General features: G+C 43.4%; 1 protein-coding gene across 5 annotated transcripts; it reads left to right on the top strand.

The window, feature by feature from the left end:
* Positions 1-329: 329 nt before the first annotated feature.
* Positions 330-22,319, top strand: LOC131369044 (pecanex-like protein 3). 5 transcript variants are annotated; one of them, XM_058415454.1, is made up of 35 exons: positions 330-425; positions 1,621-1,968; positions 4,931-5,139; positions 5,495-5,600; positions 6,858-6,897; positions 7,102-7,191; positions 7,370-9,064; positions 9,314-9,613; positions 10,037-10,094; positions 10,173-10,314; positions 10,415-10,572; positions 10,959-11,112; positions 11,205-11,237; positions 11,347-11,518; positions 12,501-12,611; positions 12,688-12,779; positions 12,872-12,981; positions 13,645-13,750; positions 13,865-13,957; positions 14,261-14,411; positions 14,501-14,645; positions 14,891-15,068; positions 16,017-16,125; positions 16,494-16,623; positions 16,702-16,760; positions 16,849-17,064; positions 17,342-17,595; positions 17,740-17,970; positions 18,447-18,550; positions 18,657-18,804; positions 18,964-19,194; positions 19,917-20,191; positions 20,340-20,494; positions 20,643-21,043; positions 21,142-22,319. In XM_058415454.1, the coding sequence occupies exons 2-35, from the start codon at positions 1,816-1,818 to the stop codon at positions 21,298-21,300; spliced, it is 6,768 nt and encodes a 2,255-aa protein (XP_058271437.1). In that variant the 5' UTR covers positions 330-425; positions 1,621-1,815; the 3' UTR covers positions 21,301-22,319. The 5 variants fall into 5 exon arrangements, with proteins under 5 accessions (XP_058271437.1, XP_058271433.1, XP_058271436.1 ...); XM_058415450.1 differs by having other exon boundaries at positions 411-425; positions 1,254-1,968; XM_058415453.1 differs by lacking the exon at positions 330-425 and adding an exon at positions 435-746.
* Positions 22,320-22,346: the final 27 nt, after the last annotated feature.

The following is a 22,346-nucleotide window of genomic DNA, read 5'->3' as shown; positions in this document are numbered from 1 at the left end:
TGGATGGATGGATGGATGAATGGAAGGATGGATGGTTAGATTAATGCTTGGTTATACAAACAAACAAACAAACAAAAAATTAAAAAGATTGAACTTTTTAGATCGAAAAAGGTTAAATAATCATGTCAAATTTAAATTTAAAAAAAAGTCACAACGTTAAAACTTTTCGTTTAAAAGAAATGTGAATTTTACCAACTCGCCATTTATTTCTGGAATACAAAGTTAATCACACAGAAGTAATCTCTCTTCAGATTTATGCACAAAAAAATTAATATCGAGGATCTGGCAACCCCGATCGTCTGATCAATTGGTGAAATAGGAAGCAGGCTGTGAGCACGCGCTGACTCCATCAACCATTCAGCGCCCGTATTTGACGAGACTGACCGGTGATATGTCCAATCGTTTCTCACTCCCGTTCTCTTCCGGTAAGTGGGAGTTTGCTACCTGTGTGAATGGAGAGATTCGACAGTGGAAGTTTAGCTAAGGTTGAAAGGCGAGCTTTCATTTTTATTTTTTATTTCCTCTGAGGAATTATCGAAACACCGTGACGAAAGGACGTTTCTTTTTTAAAAAATGACCGCTGACATCAAATGAGCAAAAAGCTTCATTTCCATAAACGGATGGATAAAATTTTTTTGCCTGACTCGAAGGATTTAGCAGGCTATCGGCTAACCTGGCTAACTCCATAGAATCCAATACAATGATCAGCCAGAAAGCTGCTTAGCTGAGCTAGCCAGCTAGCCGAGGTAATAGCAGGCACGTTCACTGGGCTAGCACATGAAAAACTGCTCCTGATAAAAAAAAAACATGTTTATTTATTTTAATCTGGAGACTTTTAATGTCCTCGCCGGATGACTTTAGACCTGTCGAGGTGCGCGTGTAATAATAAATACCCCGTTGATGAGAGAAAGTGGCTAGCTAGCACGGCTACATGAATACTGTGGCTAGCTAGCTCTTGTTTGCGTTAACCGTCTCTGGCTGGCTCGATAACATCAGTCCTGACCTGGATAATGAAATGAAATGAAATGAATAATGTGCACTTAAAATTTCCAGACACGTTCAGCCTAGTTTCTAGTGAGCTAGAACCTAGATTTGGTAGAATGAGGTGATGAACAAAACCCTAGCTGAATGTTATTCCGGCCTAGACCTGTGTGCCTCAATAAAATGAGATATATAAAGCTAGAAATAAATCATGTTCAGTAGGTTTTTAGCATCACTGCGTGTTTAATGGTGCATATCTTTTAACCATACAGGTTCCTTGCTTTATTCTGACAGCTGAAGATCTCAGGATTGGGAAGAAGTTTGTATCTCGAGTCACAGTGGTCTTAAACACCCCCTGAGATTTCTCCTCTTTTATATTTCTGGAAAATTTCTAAATGATCACCATGTAAGTGAATCCCTATCCCTTAAAGCTGGCTTATTTCTCTGAAGGTTCCCTCAGTTCAGTGACTGATAGGCTTTAAGTTCTCTCTCACACACACACACAGGCCTGCAAGCTCTTTTTTTGTATTTATTAAAGTGTTTTTTTCGGGGGACAGTTCTCAGAGCGTACTAGTGGTCGTTCAGAGGCGACGTTTTCATGTGGTCATCTTTGAAAGAACACTTTTTCTGCTGTCAAAGGTCAAGCAGAGAAGCATGTGACCCAGGAGTCTGTCCGTCAGCATCGGTCGACAAGGATCGTCTGGGAAACCTCCTTTGACACGTTGATGAACGTCCAGCAGTGGAAATGTTAAAGCAGAGACTTTAAGGAAGAAGGGATTCGAGCTTCGAGGAGGAGGAGGAGGAGGAGGAGGAGGCGGCGGCAGTGCTGAAAAGATGGGCTCTCAAGCACTACAGATTTTGCGCCAGGGGGTGTGGGCTTCGCTGACCGGAGGCTGGTATGTGGACCCCCATCAGAGCACCTTCTCCAACTGCTTCCATCTCTACCTCTGGATATTCCTTCTGGCCTTCCCTTTTCTTCTGTACATGGTGAGTGGTGGTAAGGTCCGAGACCAGGAAGTGATTTTATCTTCCATATGAGGAATGTTTGTGTAGACAGCCTTGTTATGTTGACGGATGGTATCAGTGGCTGCTTTTGGTTACGCGGGCGTTGTCAATCTCGTAAGATTTAGTGGAAAGTATTTCCGCCAGACGAAAACTGGCATGCTGACAAGCCGGTGTGAGAATGTACCTTGCGCTTGCCTTTCACGTCAAAATTACAACAGTTATGACAATCTACAGACTAAAGTGTGAGTGTGTGTCAGTCATATGCTTCCTTAATCTAAATGTATAGCGGGTGATGTCGTTTTTAGAAGAGACTTGGGCTAATTAGGGCCGCAGAAAACAAATAGTCAATTATTCATATGAATTAATAATGAAAGTACTTAATTAAACTGCTTACATAGATATCTTATAATAGCAACCAATTAAACGACGATTGATTCGATAATGGATTTGTTTTACTTGAAAATGAATCAGTCTTTCACACTACTACTTTATCTAAACGGGACTGAATCACATAAGACTCTCATCATTATTATAAAGTCTAACGACCCCAAACGAAACGGGCCACACGTATGCGGCTTCGTTATTAATCTGTGAAATCTCTACATGTATTTTTTAATACTACGTTGGAAAATATATCGGTATTCGTTCAGTCGATGGTGACGGCGAAATGCGACTTATTTGGTGGTGTGCAGGTGTGTATGAGAGAGGGAAGAGAAGTTGTGTTCTCTAGAGTTGATTCTCTTTAGGGTCACTTATCTGGACACATGCTCTAGAATCTTAAAGGATGTAACCTGATTGGCTCGTCTCATTTCTGTACACTGACTTCCAGCCTGAAAACCTTTTTTTTGGGGTAAAGAGCGAGCTTTTTTCAGCTGTACATATACTCACTAAGTTGGAGAAAAGTCCTCCCTTGAAAATGAAAACTGAAATAAAAAATATACTGGTTCAGCATCGATCGGACATCCTGGTCTTGTGAAAATATGTTGTCTTTGTCTGTATTCAGCGAATAAAGTAACGTACCAGAGAAAGCTGAAGGTCTTGACTCCTGAGGATGTTTTGGCAGACGTGTCCAGACGAGCTGTCTGGAATGCTAATTACCGAATTAACTTCAGCGGGTTTTGTTTTTGTAAAAGTAATAGAGGGCGATGTCTCTCTCTGTGCCCGCGTGTTCTTATTTATACAAGAAAGGAAAAAAAAACCTTCTTTACAGACGTGAACGGTCGAGAAAGAATCTCATTGTAATCATCTCAGTTGTAATTATTTTTCAAAACGGTCATGATTGAATCAGGATCTGAAAATTAGATTATTCACTAGATTATTAAAATGGTGGTCAGTCGAAGCCCAAATGATGATTTAAATGCTTTCAGCTGTCATGTATTTATCATCAATACAGGTCTGTATCCTCATGATAGTGTATCATGGGAAATACACTGATCAGGCGTAACATTGTGAGCAGTGAGAGGTGAAGTGAATAAGACTGATGATCTCATCATGGCCCCTGTTAGTGGGTGGGATATATTAGGCAGCAAGTCAACATTTTGTCCTCAAAGTTGATGTGTTAGAAGCAGGAAAAATGGACAGTGTAAGGATTTGAGCGAGTTTGACGAAGGGCCAAATTGTGATGGCTAGACCACTGGATCAGAGCATCTCCAAAACTGCAGCTCTTGTGGGTTGTTCCTGGTCTGCAGTGGTCAGTATCTATCAAAAGTGGTCCAAGGAAGGAACAGTGGTGAACAGGAAACAGGGTCGTGGTTGGCCAAGTCTCATTGATGGAAGTGGGAAGCGAAGGCTGACCCGTGTGATCCAATCCAACAGACGAGATACTGTTGCTCAAATTGCTGAAGAAGTTAATGCTGGTTCTGATAGAAAGTTGTCAGAATACACAGTGCAGGACAGGTCAGGGCTGCTTTGGCATCACAATATTAGGCAAGTCTTGTGGGGTGTTTCCGGTCTGCAGTGGTCAGTATCTATCAAAAGTATCCTTTACGTCCTGTAAGTTGCAAATGTAGACCCTACCTCGCAACTTACAAAACTTAAAGGATCTGCTGCTAACATCTTGGTGCCCGATACCACAGCACACCTTCAGGGATCTAGTGGAGTCCATGCCTTGATGGGTCAGGGCTGTTTTGGCAGCAAAAGGTGGACCGACACAATATTAGGCAGGTGGTCATAATGTTATGCCTGGATTATATACCTTTCCCAAACCACTAAGCTCTATGGTGGTTATTAGCATTACTCTCATGTTACTCTTATTAATGTGTAGTGTATTCAGTTTTTGCTCAGTGTTGCCGTCACCTTCTCATATAAATCTCTACAACAAACAGTGTAACATGCTCATCTGTTTAAACATCTGTTCTGCACTCGTTTCCATTTCCAGTTTAATTGCAAAAGTGCTTTTTGTTATATCTGCTGTTTACTGCTAACTTAAGTACCACCATGTTCTGTCAAATACCACTAATATTTCTGTGTTGAATCACTGAATCAGAGTGTCTTTAAAACACACTTGTGTAACTGGCTTCAGTGCTCCTTTTTAAAAAAAAGGCAGACAGCAGAACTATTTCTTCAATACCTACATGAATACTAAGCTATGGATAGATCGAGACAAACCTTAATGCAATCCAGGAATCTTTTTATTTTTATTATTATTACTTTTGCTGATCTGTAGTGTAACACAAGACAAACAAACCCTAGGACATGGGTCTAGTCTTCGTCATCAACATGTAATGGGAGCTTTACTTGTGTGTGTGGTCTTCCTGTTTAACATTATAATCTCTAAAGTTTATCAAAGAAATGACTGTGCTAATTTAACCACTTCCCTCAGAGTGTGAACTCTAGAAAGATTGGAAATGCCTTGTACTTTTATCCCCTGCTGGTCCTGGAGGAACTCGTCTCCCGTCGGTGTATTTATCGTTGTTCTTTTGCTCTTTTATTTTTTTTTCTCCAGGCTCTGCCACCCACTGTTGTAGTAGCTGGGGTGTACTGCGCTGTGGTGGCTGTCTTCTTCACTGCTATAAAGGTGGTGAACTTTCGCCTGCACGCAATGTTTGACCTGGGAGAAATTGTGGAGAAGAGGCAGGCCTCGCTGACCACAGACCCTCAGAGAGTGGAGGAAGGTGACGAGGGCTCAGGAGCTCATGATAGCACCCAACACAGGTACTCCGATATATCAATGGCTGACCAGCACTTAACTGGAAAGCTTTTATTTCACTTTATACCACAGTGTTGCTGAAATCTTAATCCTGGTCAGAAGGTTGATTAATTTTCAATAGCAGCAGCTCTCACAGCCTTGACAAGTGCAAGGTTTATATTAATGCATTTATTCGATTTATCATCAATTCTATAGTGACAGCTTACTTGGAGACCCATCTGGTAAAGTGCTGAAGTAAAGTAATTTTAGTACTATGAGAATCTGACCTTGTTAATATAATTTATATCCTCAGTCTGTAGTCTGTGAGGATTTCAGCTATTGATGATGATAAGCAGTTCTGCTGGGATGTGTGTTCATCAGGGGCAGTGGTGTTGGTGTGGAGATGACAGTGTTCAGAAAGGTGAACTCAACCCCTCCAGTGCGCTGCAGCTCCCAGCATTCTTTGTTTGGACTGAACCAAGTGTCGGTGAGGATGGTGTTCAGCACTTGATGCCAATAAAACCCTACTATAACAGTCATGATGCATTTCTTTCATATTTTTGGGATTCCTTATTTAATCACAATTACAAAAATTCTTATACTGATGGTTTTAATACATAGTTCGAGCAGAGGTAGATTTTCGTCTTTGGTAATTTAAAGGTCTGTCACATTCTAACACTGAAGCAAAAAGCCAAAACGACCACTGTTGCATGTATATTGATGGCATACTAGTTATGCATGCAAGTTACACTATGCCCAGAAATAAAGCTACTGGGTTACAACTATGCACTACTTAATGTAAGAACCTTTTTGTTCTTTTTGTACATTTCTTAACACGTTCATGATAACAGAGCATAGGCCATTTGTAATTTTCGATCTGTCCATGATTAGAACTTTGTTCAGTATTTAACATTGTGTTTGAGATCCCTTTGTGCTTAGAAAGCACAGATGATGTGCTCAGTGACTGGCTAACTAAAATGGAAGCCTTAAGTCCAGTAAAAGTTCTTTTTATTTCTTGCTCACAGTGTTGTAAAAGGTACACTAAATTGCCAAAAGTTTTGGGACACAAATCATTGAGTTCAGGGTTTGGGCTCGGCCCCTTCGTTCCAGTGAAAGGACCTGTTGATGCTTCAGCTTCATACCAAGACATTTTGGACAATTTCATGCTCCCAACTTTGTGGGAACAGTTTGGGGATGACCCCTTCCTGTTCCAACATGACTGCACACCAGTGCACAAAGCAAGGTCCATAAAGACATGGATGAGTGAGTTTGGTGTGGAGGAACTTGAATGACCAGCACAGACTCCTGACCTTAACCCCATAGAACACCTTTGGGATGAATTAGAGTGGAGACTGTGAGCCAGACCTTCTCTTCCAACATCAGTGCCTGACCTCACAAATGCGCTTCTAGAGGAATGGTCAAAAATTCCCATAAACACACTCCTATAGCTTGTGGAAAGCCTTCCCAGAAGAGTTGAAGCTGTTATAGCTGCAAAGGGTGGGACAACTCCATATTACATTCATGTACATGTAAAGGCAGACGTCCCAGTTTTGGCCTGGCTCTCAGTCTCCGCTCTAATTCAGGATATGCAGGGCTGTCCCAAAACTTTTGGCAATATAGTGTAACTAGTTCATAGTTCCAATAATTATAATGCTTGAGCATGTTAAAACTATTCTCATATTAAAAGTGTAGTTTAAAATGAAGAATTAATGTATTTTGGTAATCCTTTGTCTACTTTTCTCAGGAATTTTTGCCACAACTTGAGGACCCTGGAGGTTCTAAGGGTATGTATGTCTGTTGTCGCATACTGGTTTCCAAAGGCCTGTATCTTTAATACTTTGTGCATAATTAGATTTGCTGTGTATAGGTGCATGCTGCATAATTCAATAGCAATGTACCTTTTACCGAAGTCCAAAAAAATGCATGTGTATATGCCAGATGGAAAGTGTGAAACGGTTGAATTTCATGCTTCTTGCTTTTTTTTAAAGACCTCAAAGAGCTGATGCAAGAGCAGGACGGTGACTGTCTGGCCTCAACACGCAGAGAGGTTCTTCGGCACAACTCGCAGGATGCAATCAGTAAGACCCAAACTATTTTCACTGTATATTTAGAAATGATCAGTTATACAGGTAGTAGCACAAACTATACACCTACATTTTAAGCATTTAGCCTTAAGAATAACGAGTCTATTATTTTAAGGTCGAATTGTTCAGATTGAAGTGAAATGGTGATTATTTGTGGTGTGTGACCCAACAGGAGTCAGTGGTGTAGTTCAGTCCTGCCTTGCTGCGGCCATTGCTGGGGATTTTCCCAGTCTTGTGGGAGTGGGTGGAGTGAGGTCAGCAGGCTTTGGGAGTCTGCCCTTGCCTGACTGTCCTTCTATTCCCCCCTCACCATCCAGCCAGGAGGATGGAGAAGAGAAGGAGCCATCGCTGGCCTGCAGCAGTGTGCTGGATCAACAGGCTCTGAGAAGGCCAGAGGAGCCTCCTATGAGTGGCTATTCCCCACTTGGCCCTTCAGCTGAGTCTGAAAGCTTGGGTGATGCCCCTCTCAGCCCTCTCATCAAGAGCAGCTTGAGCGAAGAACTGAGTGAGAACTTGCTGGGCCTTGGTCTTGACCCAATGACCTTTGGACCTGGAGTAGAGCAGCCATGCCGGCACGGTGGTGTGGCACTAACGGCCGGTTCAACAGACAGTTGTGTGGCCACGGATCGAGAGACTTTAAGCACAGTTAGCAGCTATCGTAGTGAGAAAACAGACTCTACACAGCTTGAAAGCCCATCGCTGGGGCAACAGCACCAGTCGGTCCCTACGCCTTCCTCTGCAGTTCTAGTTCAGGGTTCTTGCCAGCAGCCAGAGGACCCTGCATTCCTGGGAGGCAGCGACACAGATGATTTCTCAGATAGTGAATTGCTACGATCTCCCTCCAAAGAGCTGCACCCTGGACAGGGCTTGGATCGAACTCTGGTGGAGGGTGAGGATGCACCGGCACAGCTCCCATCTCTGCACGATTCTTCTCCTTCTAGCAGTAGTGGCCCCTCTGAGGCTTGTGATCAGGCTCGGGCCATACCCATGCCCCCTGTGCCCCCTCCACGGCAGGCAGGCTCTGTGCCCTCAGGTCTGGTGTACTCTGAACCTGCCCTGGCTGTCACCTCTGCACCCTACCTGCTGGTTGAACCACCTTCCCTACAGGTTCAGCAGCAGCAGGTGGTGCGGCCCAAAGACTTGAAACTTCTGCGCGCTGGAGGTAGTGTGGCCCAGCGGCCTGGACGCAGGAAAGCACCGCGTAAACGTGGCGCTGCTGGCAGCAGCAGTTTTGACTGTGGCTCGTATCGACGCCGTCATCATAGACGCAGCCAACGCAGAGACTATGTGCCTGTGCGCAGCAGGCTAGGCGCCAAAGCTTACAGCGAAAGCCTGTTTGAGGATTCCAGTGATGAGGACGATGGCAGTGATGCTAGCGCTGCCTCCAGTTTGGGCTCACAGCGGCGCTTCAGTTCAGACGACGAGGATGAGGATGACTCGAGTTCGTCTACCTCCTGCTATTCCCCGGATCCTGGAATTGCCTCTCAACCTGTCCCTGTCCCCCAGCTGCCTTGCCCCAATGAGGGAAAAGACCCATCTGCAGTAGGCCCCTCACATACTCGCAGTGCACAGCGCTCAGCCAGCACGGCTAGTGCCAAGACTCATGCCAGAGTGCTTAGCATGGATGGTGCTGGTGGAGGCCACACCAGCGCAGGAACCTTGGCCTCCACCATTTTGCCATTAGCAGCTGCTTCCACTCCTGCTCCACGACCCCTTACCATGTCAAAGTCTGACCTGGAGGCTCGCACTGGACACTCGGAGGTTTTTCCCAGGGCTCACAGACTTGACTCCCTGGGAGGCTCGTGGGCTGGAAACCAGACAGGATGGAGGGCAGGAGAGCTGCTGGAAGAAGGTGCTGTGGGAGGAGGTAAGCAGTGCATACTCCTCATGCTTTCCATGATCTCAAACAAAAAATATTATAAGCTTACATTTTGTTTTAGTAAATACTTAATAAGTATTACGTCAATAAGTAAGTATCATTCTTTAGCTTTGTTGTTACTTTCCAGTGCTTAGTTGAACTTTCTGTAATTATCTACCATAAAGTAATTTTGTAGCTCAATGTAGTCTTATTGCAAACCTGTGAATTCTCTTATTACATTAAACGTGTCACATGCAGCTTTGGCCTCTGAGGAAGTAAATAAACGGGACTCTGTAAGCAGTGTAAAGAGGACGCAGGCCATCCGCAGAAGACATAATGCAGGCAGTAACCCCACTCCACCCCCTTCCACCATGGGCTCCCCACCCAGCCTTCAAGACCTTCAACGAGCCCGCGCGTCGTCCCATTCCCGCGCACGTGCCCTCCCTACAGCCCTACAGTTCGCCTCCTCGCTGCTGCTCCCTCGAAGTGGAGTGCATGAAGCGTCTACGTTTGATGATACCTCTGAGGGAGCCGTGCACTACTTTTACGATGAGAGTGGTAAAGCCTGCTCGCCGTTTTTGTCACCGGCAAACACAAATCGTTATGTAAAATGACCAACAGTTCTAGTAAACATATGGGTTCTGTTCAGGAAAAATGCCACCTTGCTTTTTCATGTCAGAATAGTTATAAGATTAGTAGTAGCAAGGTTGGTAGAGTTACCTAGCTATTAGGGTGAAATGGTTGAATTGGACTGGAGAGGAAAGTAGGGGTTAATTTGCATAATCATGCATATTTATATGTCCTTGCTTTCTTTGAGGATTAAGGTGGTGAGATGTTGCTAGGCATTGGATTTGTCTTTTGAGCATTACATGCATATTAAACTGCGGGTTATTCAATGCATCTCATTTTTAAAACTACATGTTCAGGTGTATTTGAACACAAGAGAGTCATTTTTTTCATCAGTGATTCAATGTTTCCCAGGTATAAAAAGATCATACACATTTGGACCTGCCGGAGGAGGCTATGAGGACCCAGTGCAGTAAGTCTCAACCACACAGCCTTTCTTACCTGTCTGAACCTCGTCACCTGGGTTTTGACTTTGCTGTGTGTTTTCCAGGGAGCGTGAGAGACAGTCGCAGTCCTCCAGCTTTACCTCCACTGATGTACAGGACGTGGCTCCAGCATTGTCCTTGCTGCAGCCTAGACCTGTGGTTCTCCAGGGCATGCAGGTGCGCAGGGTGCCTTTGGAGATGCCTGAGGTGTGTGATGTTTTCTTGCAAGCACCTTGACCATTCGAATTCTGTTTTTTAATGGTTTAAAATCAGTCCTTGTTCGTTTTTGTTGTTCCTCACTCCATAGTTCGACCTAGATCATGAGTCCCTGCAGGAATCTCAGGAAAACACGCTGATGATCGAGGAGAAAGCCAAGCCAAAACAGTACTACAAGTTCTGGGTGCTGCCGGGGAAGTGGCTTAGAGTGCGCTATGACCGGCTGGCCCTTCTGGCCTTACTGGATAGGTGAGTGACCTCTATGCAGTGTTACATATATTTGTGTAGTCTGTTTGTTGTAGTACTTCTATCAGTGCTTTCATGCATCTTTAAAAACCATCATTTCATATTTATGGGAGTACTAAAAACTATTTCAAATTATTTATAAATTAATATTTATAATGTTTATTATTAAAAAATAGTGCAATCCTGAGAAAGCATATTTTCTTTGTGAGAGTACAATTAACAAGCAAATTAAATTTAATACTGTTATGTAAGGAATTCAGTTCACCTGTATGGGCTTTCATAGGAAAATATTGCATAGTGGTGTAACACATTACATCACATTTCTTCTAACTTAATAGTCATTAAAAAGCAGTATTTCTGTAAGTTAACTATGGCTAGCTGCGTTGCAGGAATCGGAGGGTTGGAGAGAATGTGTTTGCGGTGGTGTTGGCCAGCCTGGTGGCCTTTCTTGGCTTCTTACTGCTGCTGCACGGCTTCTTCCGGGACATTTGGGTCTTCCTGTTCTGCCTCGTCATCGCCAGCTGCCAGTACTCCTTATTGAAGGTGAGTCCAGACACAGCAAATTGTTTTCTAATAAACATTGATTTTTCTGTTTTTACCCATTATTCATCGAGTCTTCATGTGTATTCTTCTAGAGCGTGCAGCCTGACGCAGCCTCCCCAATGCATGTGAGTACACACAGCTTCTGTTGATTCTTTTTGCTCGGTGTCTCGGAGCAGTTTCAGCTACCTGAGAGAAGGCCATTTTCAGTAAATGCTGCTTGATTGTCTTCCACAGGGTCATAACTGGATCATCGTGTACAGCCGGCCGGTGTATTTCTGCTTGTGCTGTATGCTGATTTGGGTCTTTGACTTTGCCGGCCATTTCAGCAACCTGCAGCCTTTCTCCCTATATGGAGTCACCTTCTTCTCTGCCCAATTCCTGCTGTGTGCCAGAGACATGCTCATAGGTTTGTTACTTGTCATAGTTTTGATTCTCCCTCCAACTATACATTAGTGGCATTTAAGTAGTCTGTTCAAATACTATTGGAATTTTTTATAATATTTGCATATTAAAGTCATAATACACCGATCTGGCATAAGATTATAAGCAGTGAGAGGTGAAGTGAACAACACTGATCTCCTCATCATGGCAGCTGTTAGTGGGTGGGATATATTAGGCAGCAAGTGAACATTTTGTCTTCAAAGTTGATGTGTTAGAAGCAGAAAAAAAGGATTTGAGCGAGTTTGACGAAGGGCCAAGTTGTGATGGCTAGACCACTGGCTCAGAGCATCTCCAAAACTGCAGCTCTTGTGGGGTGTTCCTGGTCTGCAGTGGTCAGTATCTATCAAAAGTGGTCTGAGGAAGGAACATTGGTGAACCGGCGACAGGGTCATGGGCGGTCGAGGCTCTCTGATGCACGTGGGGAGCGAAGGCTGACCCGTGTGATCCGATCCAACAGACAAGCTACTGTTGCTCAAATTGCTGAAGAAGTTAATGCTGGTTCTGATAGAAAGGTGTCAGAATACACAGTGCAGGACGGGTCAGGGCTGTTTAGGCAGCAAAAGGGAGACCAAGACGATATTAGGCAGGTGGTCATAATGTTATGCCTGATCAGTGTATATGTGAATACATACTATGTGAATTTGAATTTTCTGGTTTTATTCGTCTGACTAAATGCAAGTCATTTGTGAGAATCGGTGTGTTTGTAATTTTTCACAATTTCATGCATATAAGTACAATATTATTAAAAATCTTCATAGTTATGCATTAACAAATATAAACAGTTAAGTGCTCAATTGCACGCTGTTAGATTTGTAACCCTGTCAAAATATGCTGTGAGTAAATATTGGAAATGGGGGGAAAAACTCAAACAATTAATGATGTAGTTTTCAGAACTATAAATAGTAATAAATGTCAACTTCGTCTTCCTCTATTTTTTCTCTTTGCAGTTTTCACCCTGTGTTTTCCAGTCATCTTCCTCTTCGGACTTCTACCTCAGGTCAACACTTTTCTCATGTGTTTGCTGGAGCAGATTGACATGCACATGTTTGGTGGAACTGGTAAGCAATCATCCCACACACGTACATGGACCGTACTCCTTTTTAGTCCGCCATCTAATCTGTCTTTGTGTTTTAGCCACTACAAGCCCCCTGTCCTCACTCTTCAGTCTGATACGCAGTGTGTTAGTAGCAGCTCTGGTTTATGGCTTTTGCCTCGGCGCTATCAATGTAAGTGATCTATTCTGAGTTAAAAAAGCAGACCTTAAAAAGCTTTATCATATCATGGTACACATTCTCTTTTATTGTATTGTATTATATAGGCCCCATGGGGAGAGGCTCATGTTCCAGTGCTCTTCTCGGTATTCTGTGGCCTCCTACTTGCCTTATCATACCACTTAAGCAGGCAAAGCAGCGATCCCACTGTCCTGTGGTCAGTATCAGGCTGAAGATCATTTGAATGTGGTACTTTCATTCAAACTCCATGGCTGGGAAAATTTGGGATATTTTCTTTTCCAAATTGAATGTATTTGAATGAATTAGTTTATCTCTTTGTCATCTTCCCTTAATCATTCGTAAACCGAGGGTACGATTGCAGTTTTGCAATACTCCAAGACTGTGTGGCTATATTTATCATATTAACATGATTGTTTCTCGTTTAATGCCGTCTGAGCGCTCAAGGTCACATCACAGTCCAGCCTTGCCCTTCACACGGATTTCTCCAGATTCCCAGAATATTTTTCACAATGTCATGTACAATAAAGATGAAAGACCTAAATTCTTTGCAATTTGAGAAATGAGCTGATTTTTATAAATACACTCATGAAATCTGCCTCAAAGCAGTGTGCCATGACCCATCTTTGCTTGCAAAGACTGGCTTTGGTGAATGCTTCTTTTATACCCGGTCTCAATACCATCATCTGTTACCAGTACTTTTGTCAGTTAAATAAAGGTTTGAGGAAATTTACAAATCATTTTGTTTTTATTTCATTTTAGAAAATATCGAAACTTTTCCTGAATATGTTTGAATGTCTTGAGTGTGTTGAGGCTGATGTTAACCTGATTTGAATTTTTTATTTTTCCTGCGTTCTGGTAGGTCTTTGGTACGTTCCAAATTCTTTCCAGAGCTGGAAAGCAGGACTCCTGAGGAGCCTCCTTTGGAGATCAAGGACCCGCTGCCAGAGAAACTGCGCAACTCTGTGGTAATCAGGACATTCAGTACCTTCACATATCACTGCTTGGGGGGAGAAAAAAAGTAGTTACTGGTTGTGAAAGTCTGTTTTCTTATTCTCACGCTGCCTCTTTCTTTGTTACAGAGGGAGATTTTACACTCTGACCTGGTAATGTGTCCTCTCATGGCCATTATCAGCTTTGCAATCAGTGCCAGTACGGTCTTCATTGCTCTGCAGGTTAGTTAGTGCTCTCTACCCAGCATAAGTAAGCGATCTTTATTAGTTTATTAATATTGGGTATATATACTAATTTCTCTACAGCCTTTCGCGGTATAGATTCCGCAAGATTCCCTCGGTTTCTCTCTTTATGTGCGCACTATCATTTTTGTTCAGATATTTGACTTGATTTTACATTTCCAGGATCTAAATAATTTTTTCTCATCTGTAGTGACAGATTTGTTTATTTTTAAATAGGATAGAGCTTACTATTTAATATGTTCCTGCTTGTAGCATCCTGAATTATTTCTTTTTCTCTTTCAGCCTGCTCTTAGTTTCGTTCTTTATATTCTGGCCGGGGTGGTGGGCTTTCTTACTCACTACTTACTGCCTCAGTTTCGCAAGCAGCTTCCCTGGTTCTGCCTGGCCCACCCAGTGCTACGTTCTCGCGAGTACAGCCAGTTCGAGGTTCGGGGTGAGTTCTTTCTCTGTCTCTCTCACACACACAAACATCTAAGACTTCTCTGAAAGGCAAGAACATATTTGATGCCCTGTGTGTTACAGATGCAGCTCAGCTCATGTGGTTTGAGAAATTCTATGCCTGGCTCCAGTGTGTAGAGAAGTACTTTATCTACCCTGCTGTGGTGCTGAACTCCCTGACCACAGAGGCTCACACCATCAGCCAGAACCCTGACAAACCTGGCACTTAGTAAGTTCATTCTCATACAAATATAATCATTGTTGTGTATTAAGAACCTCAGTTCTACATGGTATCTGCAGGTCATTAATTCATTCAGAATGTTCAGATCTCGTGGAAATGAATGAACTTTAAAATGCGTCCTGTCAAGAAATCCGAAAGCGGGTGGATGGAAACCCATGACTGCTTGTTAGTGTTACGCACTTTATTTCTCCTCCCACTTTATTTTATTTTAATGAGTGTTTTTCTCTCTCCAGTGGTCGAGCTCTGTTCATCTCCATGGCTGGAATGAAGCTGCTTCGCTCGTCCTTCTGCACACCCTCTCAACAATACGTTACTCTCTGCTTCACCGTCCTCTTCTTCCAGTTCGACTATCCGCGCTTCTCCGAAACCTTCCTACTTGATTACTACTTCATGTCCATCCTCTTTAGCAAGGTTTGATGTCCTCCACTCAGATATTTTATCATAATTCCAAATTCAAATGTTATTCATCATATGCCCAACCATATGATACCCTAAGAATATAAGGAATACTAGATTGGTGGAAGAAACTGGCTGTATTTAGAATAAAGTGCATCTGTGTGCAATTGTTTGTGCAATATATACACCGAACAGGCATAACATTATGACCACCTGCATACATGTTGGTCCCTCTTTTACTAACAAAACAGCCCTGACCCGTCCTGCACTGTGTATTCTGATACCTTTCTATCAGAACCAGCATTAACAACTTCAGCAATTTGAGCAACAGTAGCTCGTCTGTTGGATCAGATCACACGGGTCAGCCTTCTCTCCACACGTGCATCAATGAGCCTCGGCCGCCCATGACCCTGTCGCTGGTTCACCACTGTGCCTTCCTTGGACCACTTTTGATAGATACTGACCACTGCAGACCAGGAACACCCCACAAGAGCTGCAGTTTTGGAGATGCTCTGATCCAGTGGTCAAGCCATCACAATTTGTCCCTTCGTCAAAATCCTTACGCTTGTCCATTTTTCCTGCTTCTAACACCAACTTTGAGGACAAAATGTTCACTTGCTGCCTAATATATCCCACCCACTAACAGGAGCCATGATGAGATCATCAGTCTTATTCACTTCACCTGGCACTGCTCATAATGTTATGCCTGATTGGTGTGTAATGTACAAAATCAGTTTGAGGTAATGGTATTGTTTTATGCAAGAACTAGCTCTATACATATGTGGTGTTCTGATTAAGGGCCCAAATGGCTGATAAGGAGAAACTCCTCCTTATTCTCAGTGCTTGCCTTCAGCTTCCCTGACTGCAATCATAAGCATATTTTTCTTTTTTTACCATTGGAATATATTTAGTGTTTCACTTTGCTTTCTTGACTTAATCATCTGTGACTGTGTATTTGTACAGCTGTGGGACCTACTGTATAAGCTGCGCTTTGTGCTGACCTACATCGCTCCGTGGCAGATTACTTGGGGCTCTGCGTTTCATGCCTTCGCCCAGCCGTTTGCCGTGCCCCGTATCCTTCACTCTGTTATTAATGCTGTTAATAATCATGATTAAGTTAACTGATTATATCTACCTTAATTTTGGGCATGTAAATCAATGTGTCTGTTCATGCAAGTAATGTCACTTGGTGTCAGCGTTTTCATAACTAAGAGTCCTATTAAAATGTAAAAAGAACATTACTCCACCATGTTGCTGTGTATTGTGACATGAAGCATGATCTTTCTAATAATGTATCTACTGGTTCATGTCTCAGTTTATGTTCCTAATGGTTTAAAGCATTTAAATTCAGAATAAAGCCTGTTATTGTATTGATGACTGGGTTATTTTGCTCTGTTGTACCTTGTAAGTTGTTTTCCTTAACAGCTGTCGTGCTGTTAGACTCGGCCATGTTGTTTGTGCAGGCTCTGTTCTCTGCCCTTTTCTCCACTCCACTCAACCCGGTGCTGGGCAGTGCCGTCTTCGTCACCTCCTACACCCGCCCTGTCAAATTCTGGGAGCGGGACTATAAGTAAGTGTTTACTTTTTGTCAGTTATATTTTACCCTACCACTCGTCCCTCTTTTGACCTTCGTTGTGTCCCTATGCAGCACAAAAAGGGTGGATCACTCCAATACACGTCTGGCCACTCAGCTTGACCGTAACCCTGGTAGGTGTTGCTATATGTGTCTTTGCTTTAGCATTTGTTGTTTCCTTGGTACTGACTTTTTTTCTTTTTTTTTCTCCGCCACATAAAGGTGCTGATGACAACAACTTAAACTCTATCTTTTATGAGCACCTGACCCGCTCACTGCAGCATTCTCTGTGTGGAGACTTGCTACTGGGCCGCTGGGGCACCTACAGCACGGGCGACTGCTTTATCCTGGCATCGGACTACCTCAATGCCCTCGTGCACCTCATTGAAATCGGCAATGGTCTCGTGACCTTCCAGCTCAGAGGCCTGGAGTTCAGAGGTGAGCTGTTCGTCATTAGACCTGAGCATTTCTTCATCATTCACATTAATCGTATGAAGATCATACTTGACATCCAGTTGAACATTGTCCTAAAATGTGTACAGAAAAAAAGTGCTGCTTATTAAATACATATTTACATGTAGAATGTTTTACTATAATTGCTTGTTCTTCAATATTTTCATGATCAATGCTAAAACATGTTACTTGACTCAATTCAGTCTTTTTCAGTAGTTAAATCCTGTTTACATCTCTTCCTTTTGTGTGTGTGATCGAACAGGTACTTATTGTCAGCAGCGAGAAGTGGAGGCCATCACTGAGGGGGTGGAGGAGGATGAGGGCTGCTGCTGCTGTGAGCCAGGCCACCTGCCTCACATGCTGTCCTTCAACGCAGCCTTTGGCCAGCGCTGGCTCGCTTGGGAGGTTGCTGCTACCAAGTATGTCCTGGAAGGCTACAGCATCAGCGACAACAACGCTGCCTCTATGCTGCAAGTGTTTGACCTGCGCAAGATTCTTATCACCTACTATGTCAAGGTATTGCTGATACTCTAACAATAGATTTTTGTCCACTTTTGCTAAATTATTATTATTATTATTATTATTATTATTATTATTTTGTAAATATAGTGGTCCAACACACAGCAGAAATCCGAATACTAATTTGAGTCTTTCTTGCAGAGTATCATCTACTATGTGAGTCGCTCACCCAAACTGGAGGAGTGGCTGTCCAATGAGACGGTGCAGGAGGCATTAAAACCATGTCTCAGTGCTTCCTATGTCGACAGTGACCCCACCTTCAACCTAAACATTGATGAAGACTATGACCACCGAGCCTCTGGTATCACCCCAGCTGCCTTCTGTATGATCTATCTGGATTGGATCCAGTACTGCAACAGCCGCAGACAGAAGGTCAGTGCGGGTTGCCCTTCTCAACAGTGCCCTTCAGAACAGGGTCATAAACTACAGTTAGATCTTTTCGGAATGATGATGCATTTTAAGGTACCACAGAGATGCTCAGTTCTGATTGGTCAGATGTTCATTAATTTTCTGTAACTTAAGCTCTGACAGTAGTTCCTGGCTGCATAGTATATATTTAAGTGCACTTTCTGTTTTAAAAACCAATATAGCTTTGCGTTAGCCAAGTTAATTTTGACACTTTACTTTTTACTAGTATATAATTGAAACCCACTGTACCTCTCTTAAGCCATGTTTTCGGCTTCTAAGCCGCAAGCGTCCAACAATTTGTAGTGGATGAATAATGTTTTATGGGATAAGAATTGACTCCTGTGGAATGGTTACATATTAGATTGCACCACTAAAATCACTGTTGGAAAATTATTTCATGAAAACATATGGTGTCTTGATTATGATATGGTGTGTTATAGCCTGTGGACAGTGAAAGAGAATCCCCTCTGGTCATGCTCTGTTTTGGGCTTTGCATTCTGGGCCGCCGGGCTCTTGGCACAGCGTCCCACAGCATGTCTGCAAGGTAACGATTTATATTTGATTTGTTTGTGTTGTGTAATCTTAGTTTTATTTTTACTGACCTCCTTTAAAAGAGAATTGAATTTCCCTCTGCATTCCTACTCTCGCAGCCTGGAGCCATTCCTCTATGGCCTCCATGCTCTGTTCAAAGGCGATTTCCGGATCACATCACCAAGGGATGAGTGGGTGTTTGCAGACATGGACCTTCTGAACCGAGTGGTGGCGCCTGGTGTGCGCATGTCCCTCAAACTGCACCAGGTAAAACCTCTAGCCTTCAATTTCTTTCAGCTTAAATCAGGTTTCTGGGATAACTCTGCTGTGTATTCATCGCTCAGACAAAAATAGGCTTGCATTTGACAATTGCTCTATATATCACACCTCAAAGAATGAGTCTGTTACTGCCACCTGTGTGTTTAGGACCACTTTACTTCTCCGGATGAGTATGAGGATCCAGCTGTGCTGTATGATGCCATCACTGCTAATGAAGAAAAGATGCTGATCTCTCATGAAGGAGACCCGGTTTGGCGCAGTGCCATTCTGGCCAACATGCCCTCTCTCTTGGCCCTGCGTCATGTCATGGATGATGGCAGTGACGAGTACAAGATCATCATGCTGAACAAGCGCTTCCTCAGCTTCCGAGTCATAAAGGTACCTTCACTATTGCAAATGCCTGAATACTATTCTTATGTGTATTTATCTTCAAGGGCATTAGAGTATTGTGTTTAGCAGAAAAATGTTTGAACTGTAAGAGTTAGCATAACCAACAATTTAAAGAATTAGATTGCTCCTTTGGATTTCCCAGAAAAGATAGTTTGGCTGTAACTGAGGCTCCAACCCTAACTGAAACCTTATTGCTTCCTTATTATACATGTTATGCTGTTTATGCCCTGAAACATATTGTGGAATCCATTCTGAAAGTCACGGAGTCATGGAACTATAACTGGGCAAGAAACCTCCATGAACTGATGGTGGAGTATCTGCACAGCATTTAAGCACCCACTGCTAACAAAATGCTGTAAATGATCAGATACTACTATCTAATAATACTAATTCTCCATTCTAAGACCTTTTGAGATTTGTAAACAGAATAGCTATCACATCAGAGTTGCATCTTGTGCCAGAGGTTAATTAACTCGGGTCATTTTCAAGGCGTTGGCTTTATCAGGAACACAATTCAGTTATGGTTATTGTTTATTCTTTATATCAGTTTATCTCAACTTCATGAGATATCAGCTCTATTCACTGCACTCTGAAAATCAAATAAATGTGTGTCCGAGAGTAAATATTTATAGTATGCATTCTCGGCTGTTTAAAGTTAGGTGTACTTTGCAGCTGTATGTCATGATGCATTTATCTCTCGTCTTTTACAGGTAAACAGAGAGTGTGTGCGTGGACTCTGGGCCGGGCAGCAGCAGGAGCTGGTCTTCCTGCGGAACCGAAACCCTGAGCGCGGCAGCATCCAGAATGCCAAGCAAGCGCTGCGCAACATGATCAACTCATCGTGCGATCAGCCTATCGGATACCCCATCTACGTCTCCCCTCTTACCACCTCATACGCTGGAGGTCACAGCCAGCTCCGGTCTGTCTGGGGAGGGCCTATAAGCCCTCACAACATCTACACGTGGTTCATCAGCAGCTGGGACAGGTCATGAAATATTCAATGATTTCAAAATTCTGTTTTCACTGATACAGTGTGCTTTGAATTCCCAATGGCATGCATCACGTGTAACTAGCTGGATCTTCTGTTGACTTTCACAACTGTTCTATATTTAACATTCTGTTTTCTCCTGCAGGTTGCAGAAAGGCTGTGGTGCAGGCTGCAACAGTGGAGGGAATATAGAAGACTCGGACTGCGGTGGTGGATCTTCCTCCATCAGTAACAATCCTCCCCAGAGCACAGCGCCCACTGTTTCTCAGTCCCAGCTTCCCACTGTGCAGCCATCCATGGGTAAGGCTATGGCACTGGTAGCACTTTAGAAGTGATTATTGTGAAAGAACAGATTGTCTATTCATAGAGGCTTCTGTGGATTTGAGTTCATACATTTGATGTGTTTATTAAGGCTTTCAGTACTGGAACCCCTGACCTCTGTTTACAGGAACTGACAATCCCGTTGGACCGAGCTGGCCTGTCCATTCTCAGCCCCTTCCCTTGACCCTGCTTAGCCAATCCGAGGGCCGGATGGATGCAGGCTTGGTAAACTCTCTCCAGCGCACTTCCTCCATCCAGGGCCTGCTGGGTCAGCACCTGTCCAGCTCACAGCTGTCTTTCAGTGCATCTGTGGCTGTGCCACCCACTGAGCGTTTCTGTCCAGGCAGCCTGCAGGACAGTGCCAGCCACAGAGCCTCTCAGAGGGGCATCAGCATGGGGCTTGGCCATGGAAGCGGCCTGCACTATGACGCCATCTATAGCAAGTGGAGTTTGTCAGGCAGGAAAGGCTTTAATGGGCCAGCAGCAGTGGAAGGGGATGGAGGGTTGTCTCATTGCATCCGCACACAGGTGAGCAGACTGGGTTGCTTTATTGTAGTTGGTTAGGTTCTATAATTACAGTATTGCTGTTTTGGCTAAACTAATTTATTAATGTGACTGTTTCCTAGGCTTTCCAGCCTGTCCCACCTGTCCCTCCCACTGAGGTCAGCCCAACACTGGATGCAGTGGGTATTTCTGTGCCCACAGAGACCACACCCCTTACATCAGATCCTCCCAGTTTACGGGAGGAGGCTACCGAACTGCCTTTACTTGAGCACCTGCGCTGAGCCTCTACTACACAGACTAACCTGCACAAATAGGCCTAGACCAAGTGAAACTGGGATCCGGAGCTGGTCTCCTGGTGAAACCACGCTCATTCCAGCTGATGAAGCGAGCTGGAAGCTTTCTGTTACTTGAGGTCAAGATTTAACCCTCAAACGCTTTTTTTGCGCTTTGTGCTTTTGCAGTGATTGATATTTAAAGCATTTTTTTTTGCTTATTCTGTATGGGAGCACACTAGGAAAGGGTTCTGCACAGCAAAATAGCTTTCAGGTCACACCCCTGTAAGGCCGAGCTATAAAACATGGTGTGAACTTCTGCTCACTATATATATATAAAAAAAATTGTTCTGATCACTATTTTGGCTTAATGGGTCAGAAGCCAAAAAAATGCCAAGCCAGGACAGTCTAAAGTAATATTTCACCATGTAATGGTGGGGGTGTGAAGATTCTTAGAAACTGGATATGAATCCTTTGCTTCAGCAAAAAGGGAAGTCTTATCTGTACTAAAGCCCACAGGCTGAAGGCTCTCTTTCCCTGCATCCACCATTCAGCCATCTGGGCTACTGAGCACCAAAAGAGTCAGCATTTTCTTCATCTACATAAGAAACAGAAGAAGCATCAATCCTGTTCTACACACATGGATCTTGCTAAACACCACCCCACTGTTCCTGTTCCCAGAGTTCGTGTAAAGCACTCTGGAGAAATTACTTAAAGCAATTATTAACGAAGCGTAATACTTTAATTTCCGGTGCCCACAGATGGGTCTGTCTTGGTCAACATTTGATAACCAGTGACGGCCAGTTTCAGGGAAAAGATACATCAGTAGGTCTGTGGACATAATTAAGCTCAGACTATTCCCCTGACTTTTGGTGCTCTTCCCTGCATAGTTTACAGTCCACTTAAGGAAAGGACAAAATGGAGAACCCTGAACATGACCAGGGTACAAACCTGAAGCAAAGGCATCAACCATTACCATCATCAGAATGATCCTTCAAATCTTTATTTTTTATATATATATATATATATATATATATATATATATATATATATAT

Source organism: Hemibagrus wyckioides, linkage group LG18, assembly GCF_019097595.1.
Source record: "Hemibagrus wyckioides isolate EC202008001 linkage group LG18, SWU_Hwy_1.0, whole genome shotgun sequence".
In the NCBI taxonomy this organism is placed as follows: Eukaryota; Metazoa; Chordata; class Actinopteri; order Siluriformes; family Bagridae; genus Hemibagrus; species Hemibagrus wyckioides.
Note: the sequence above shows the minus strand (reverse complement) of the source record. Positions and strands in the feature narration are given on the sequence as shown.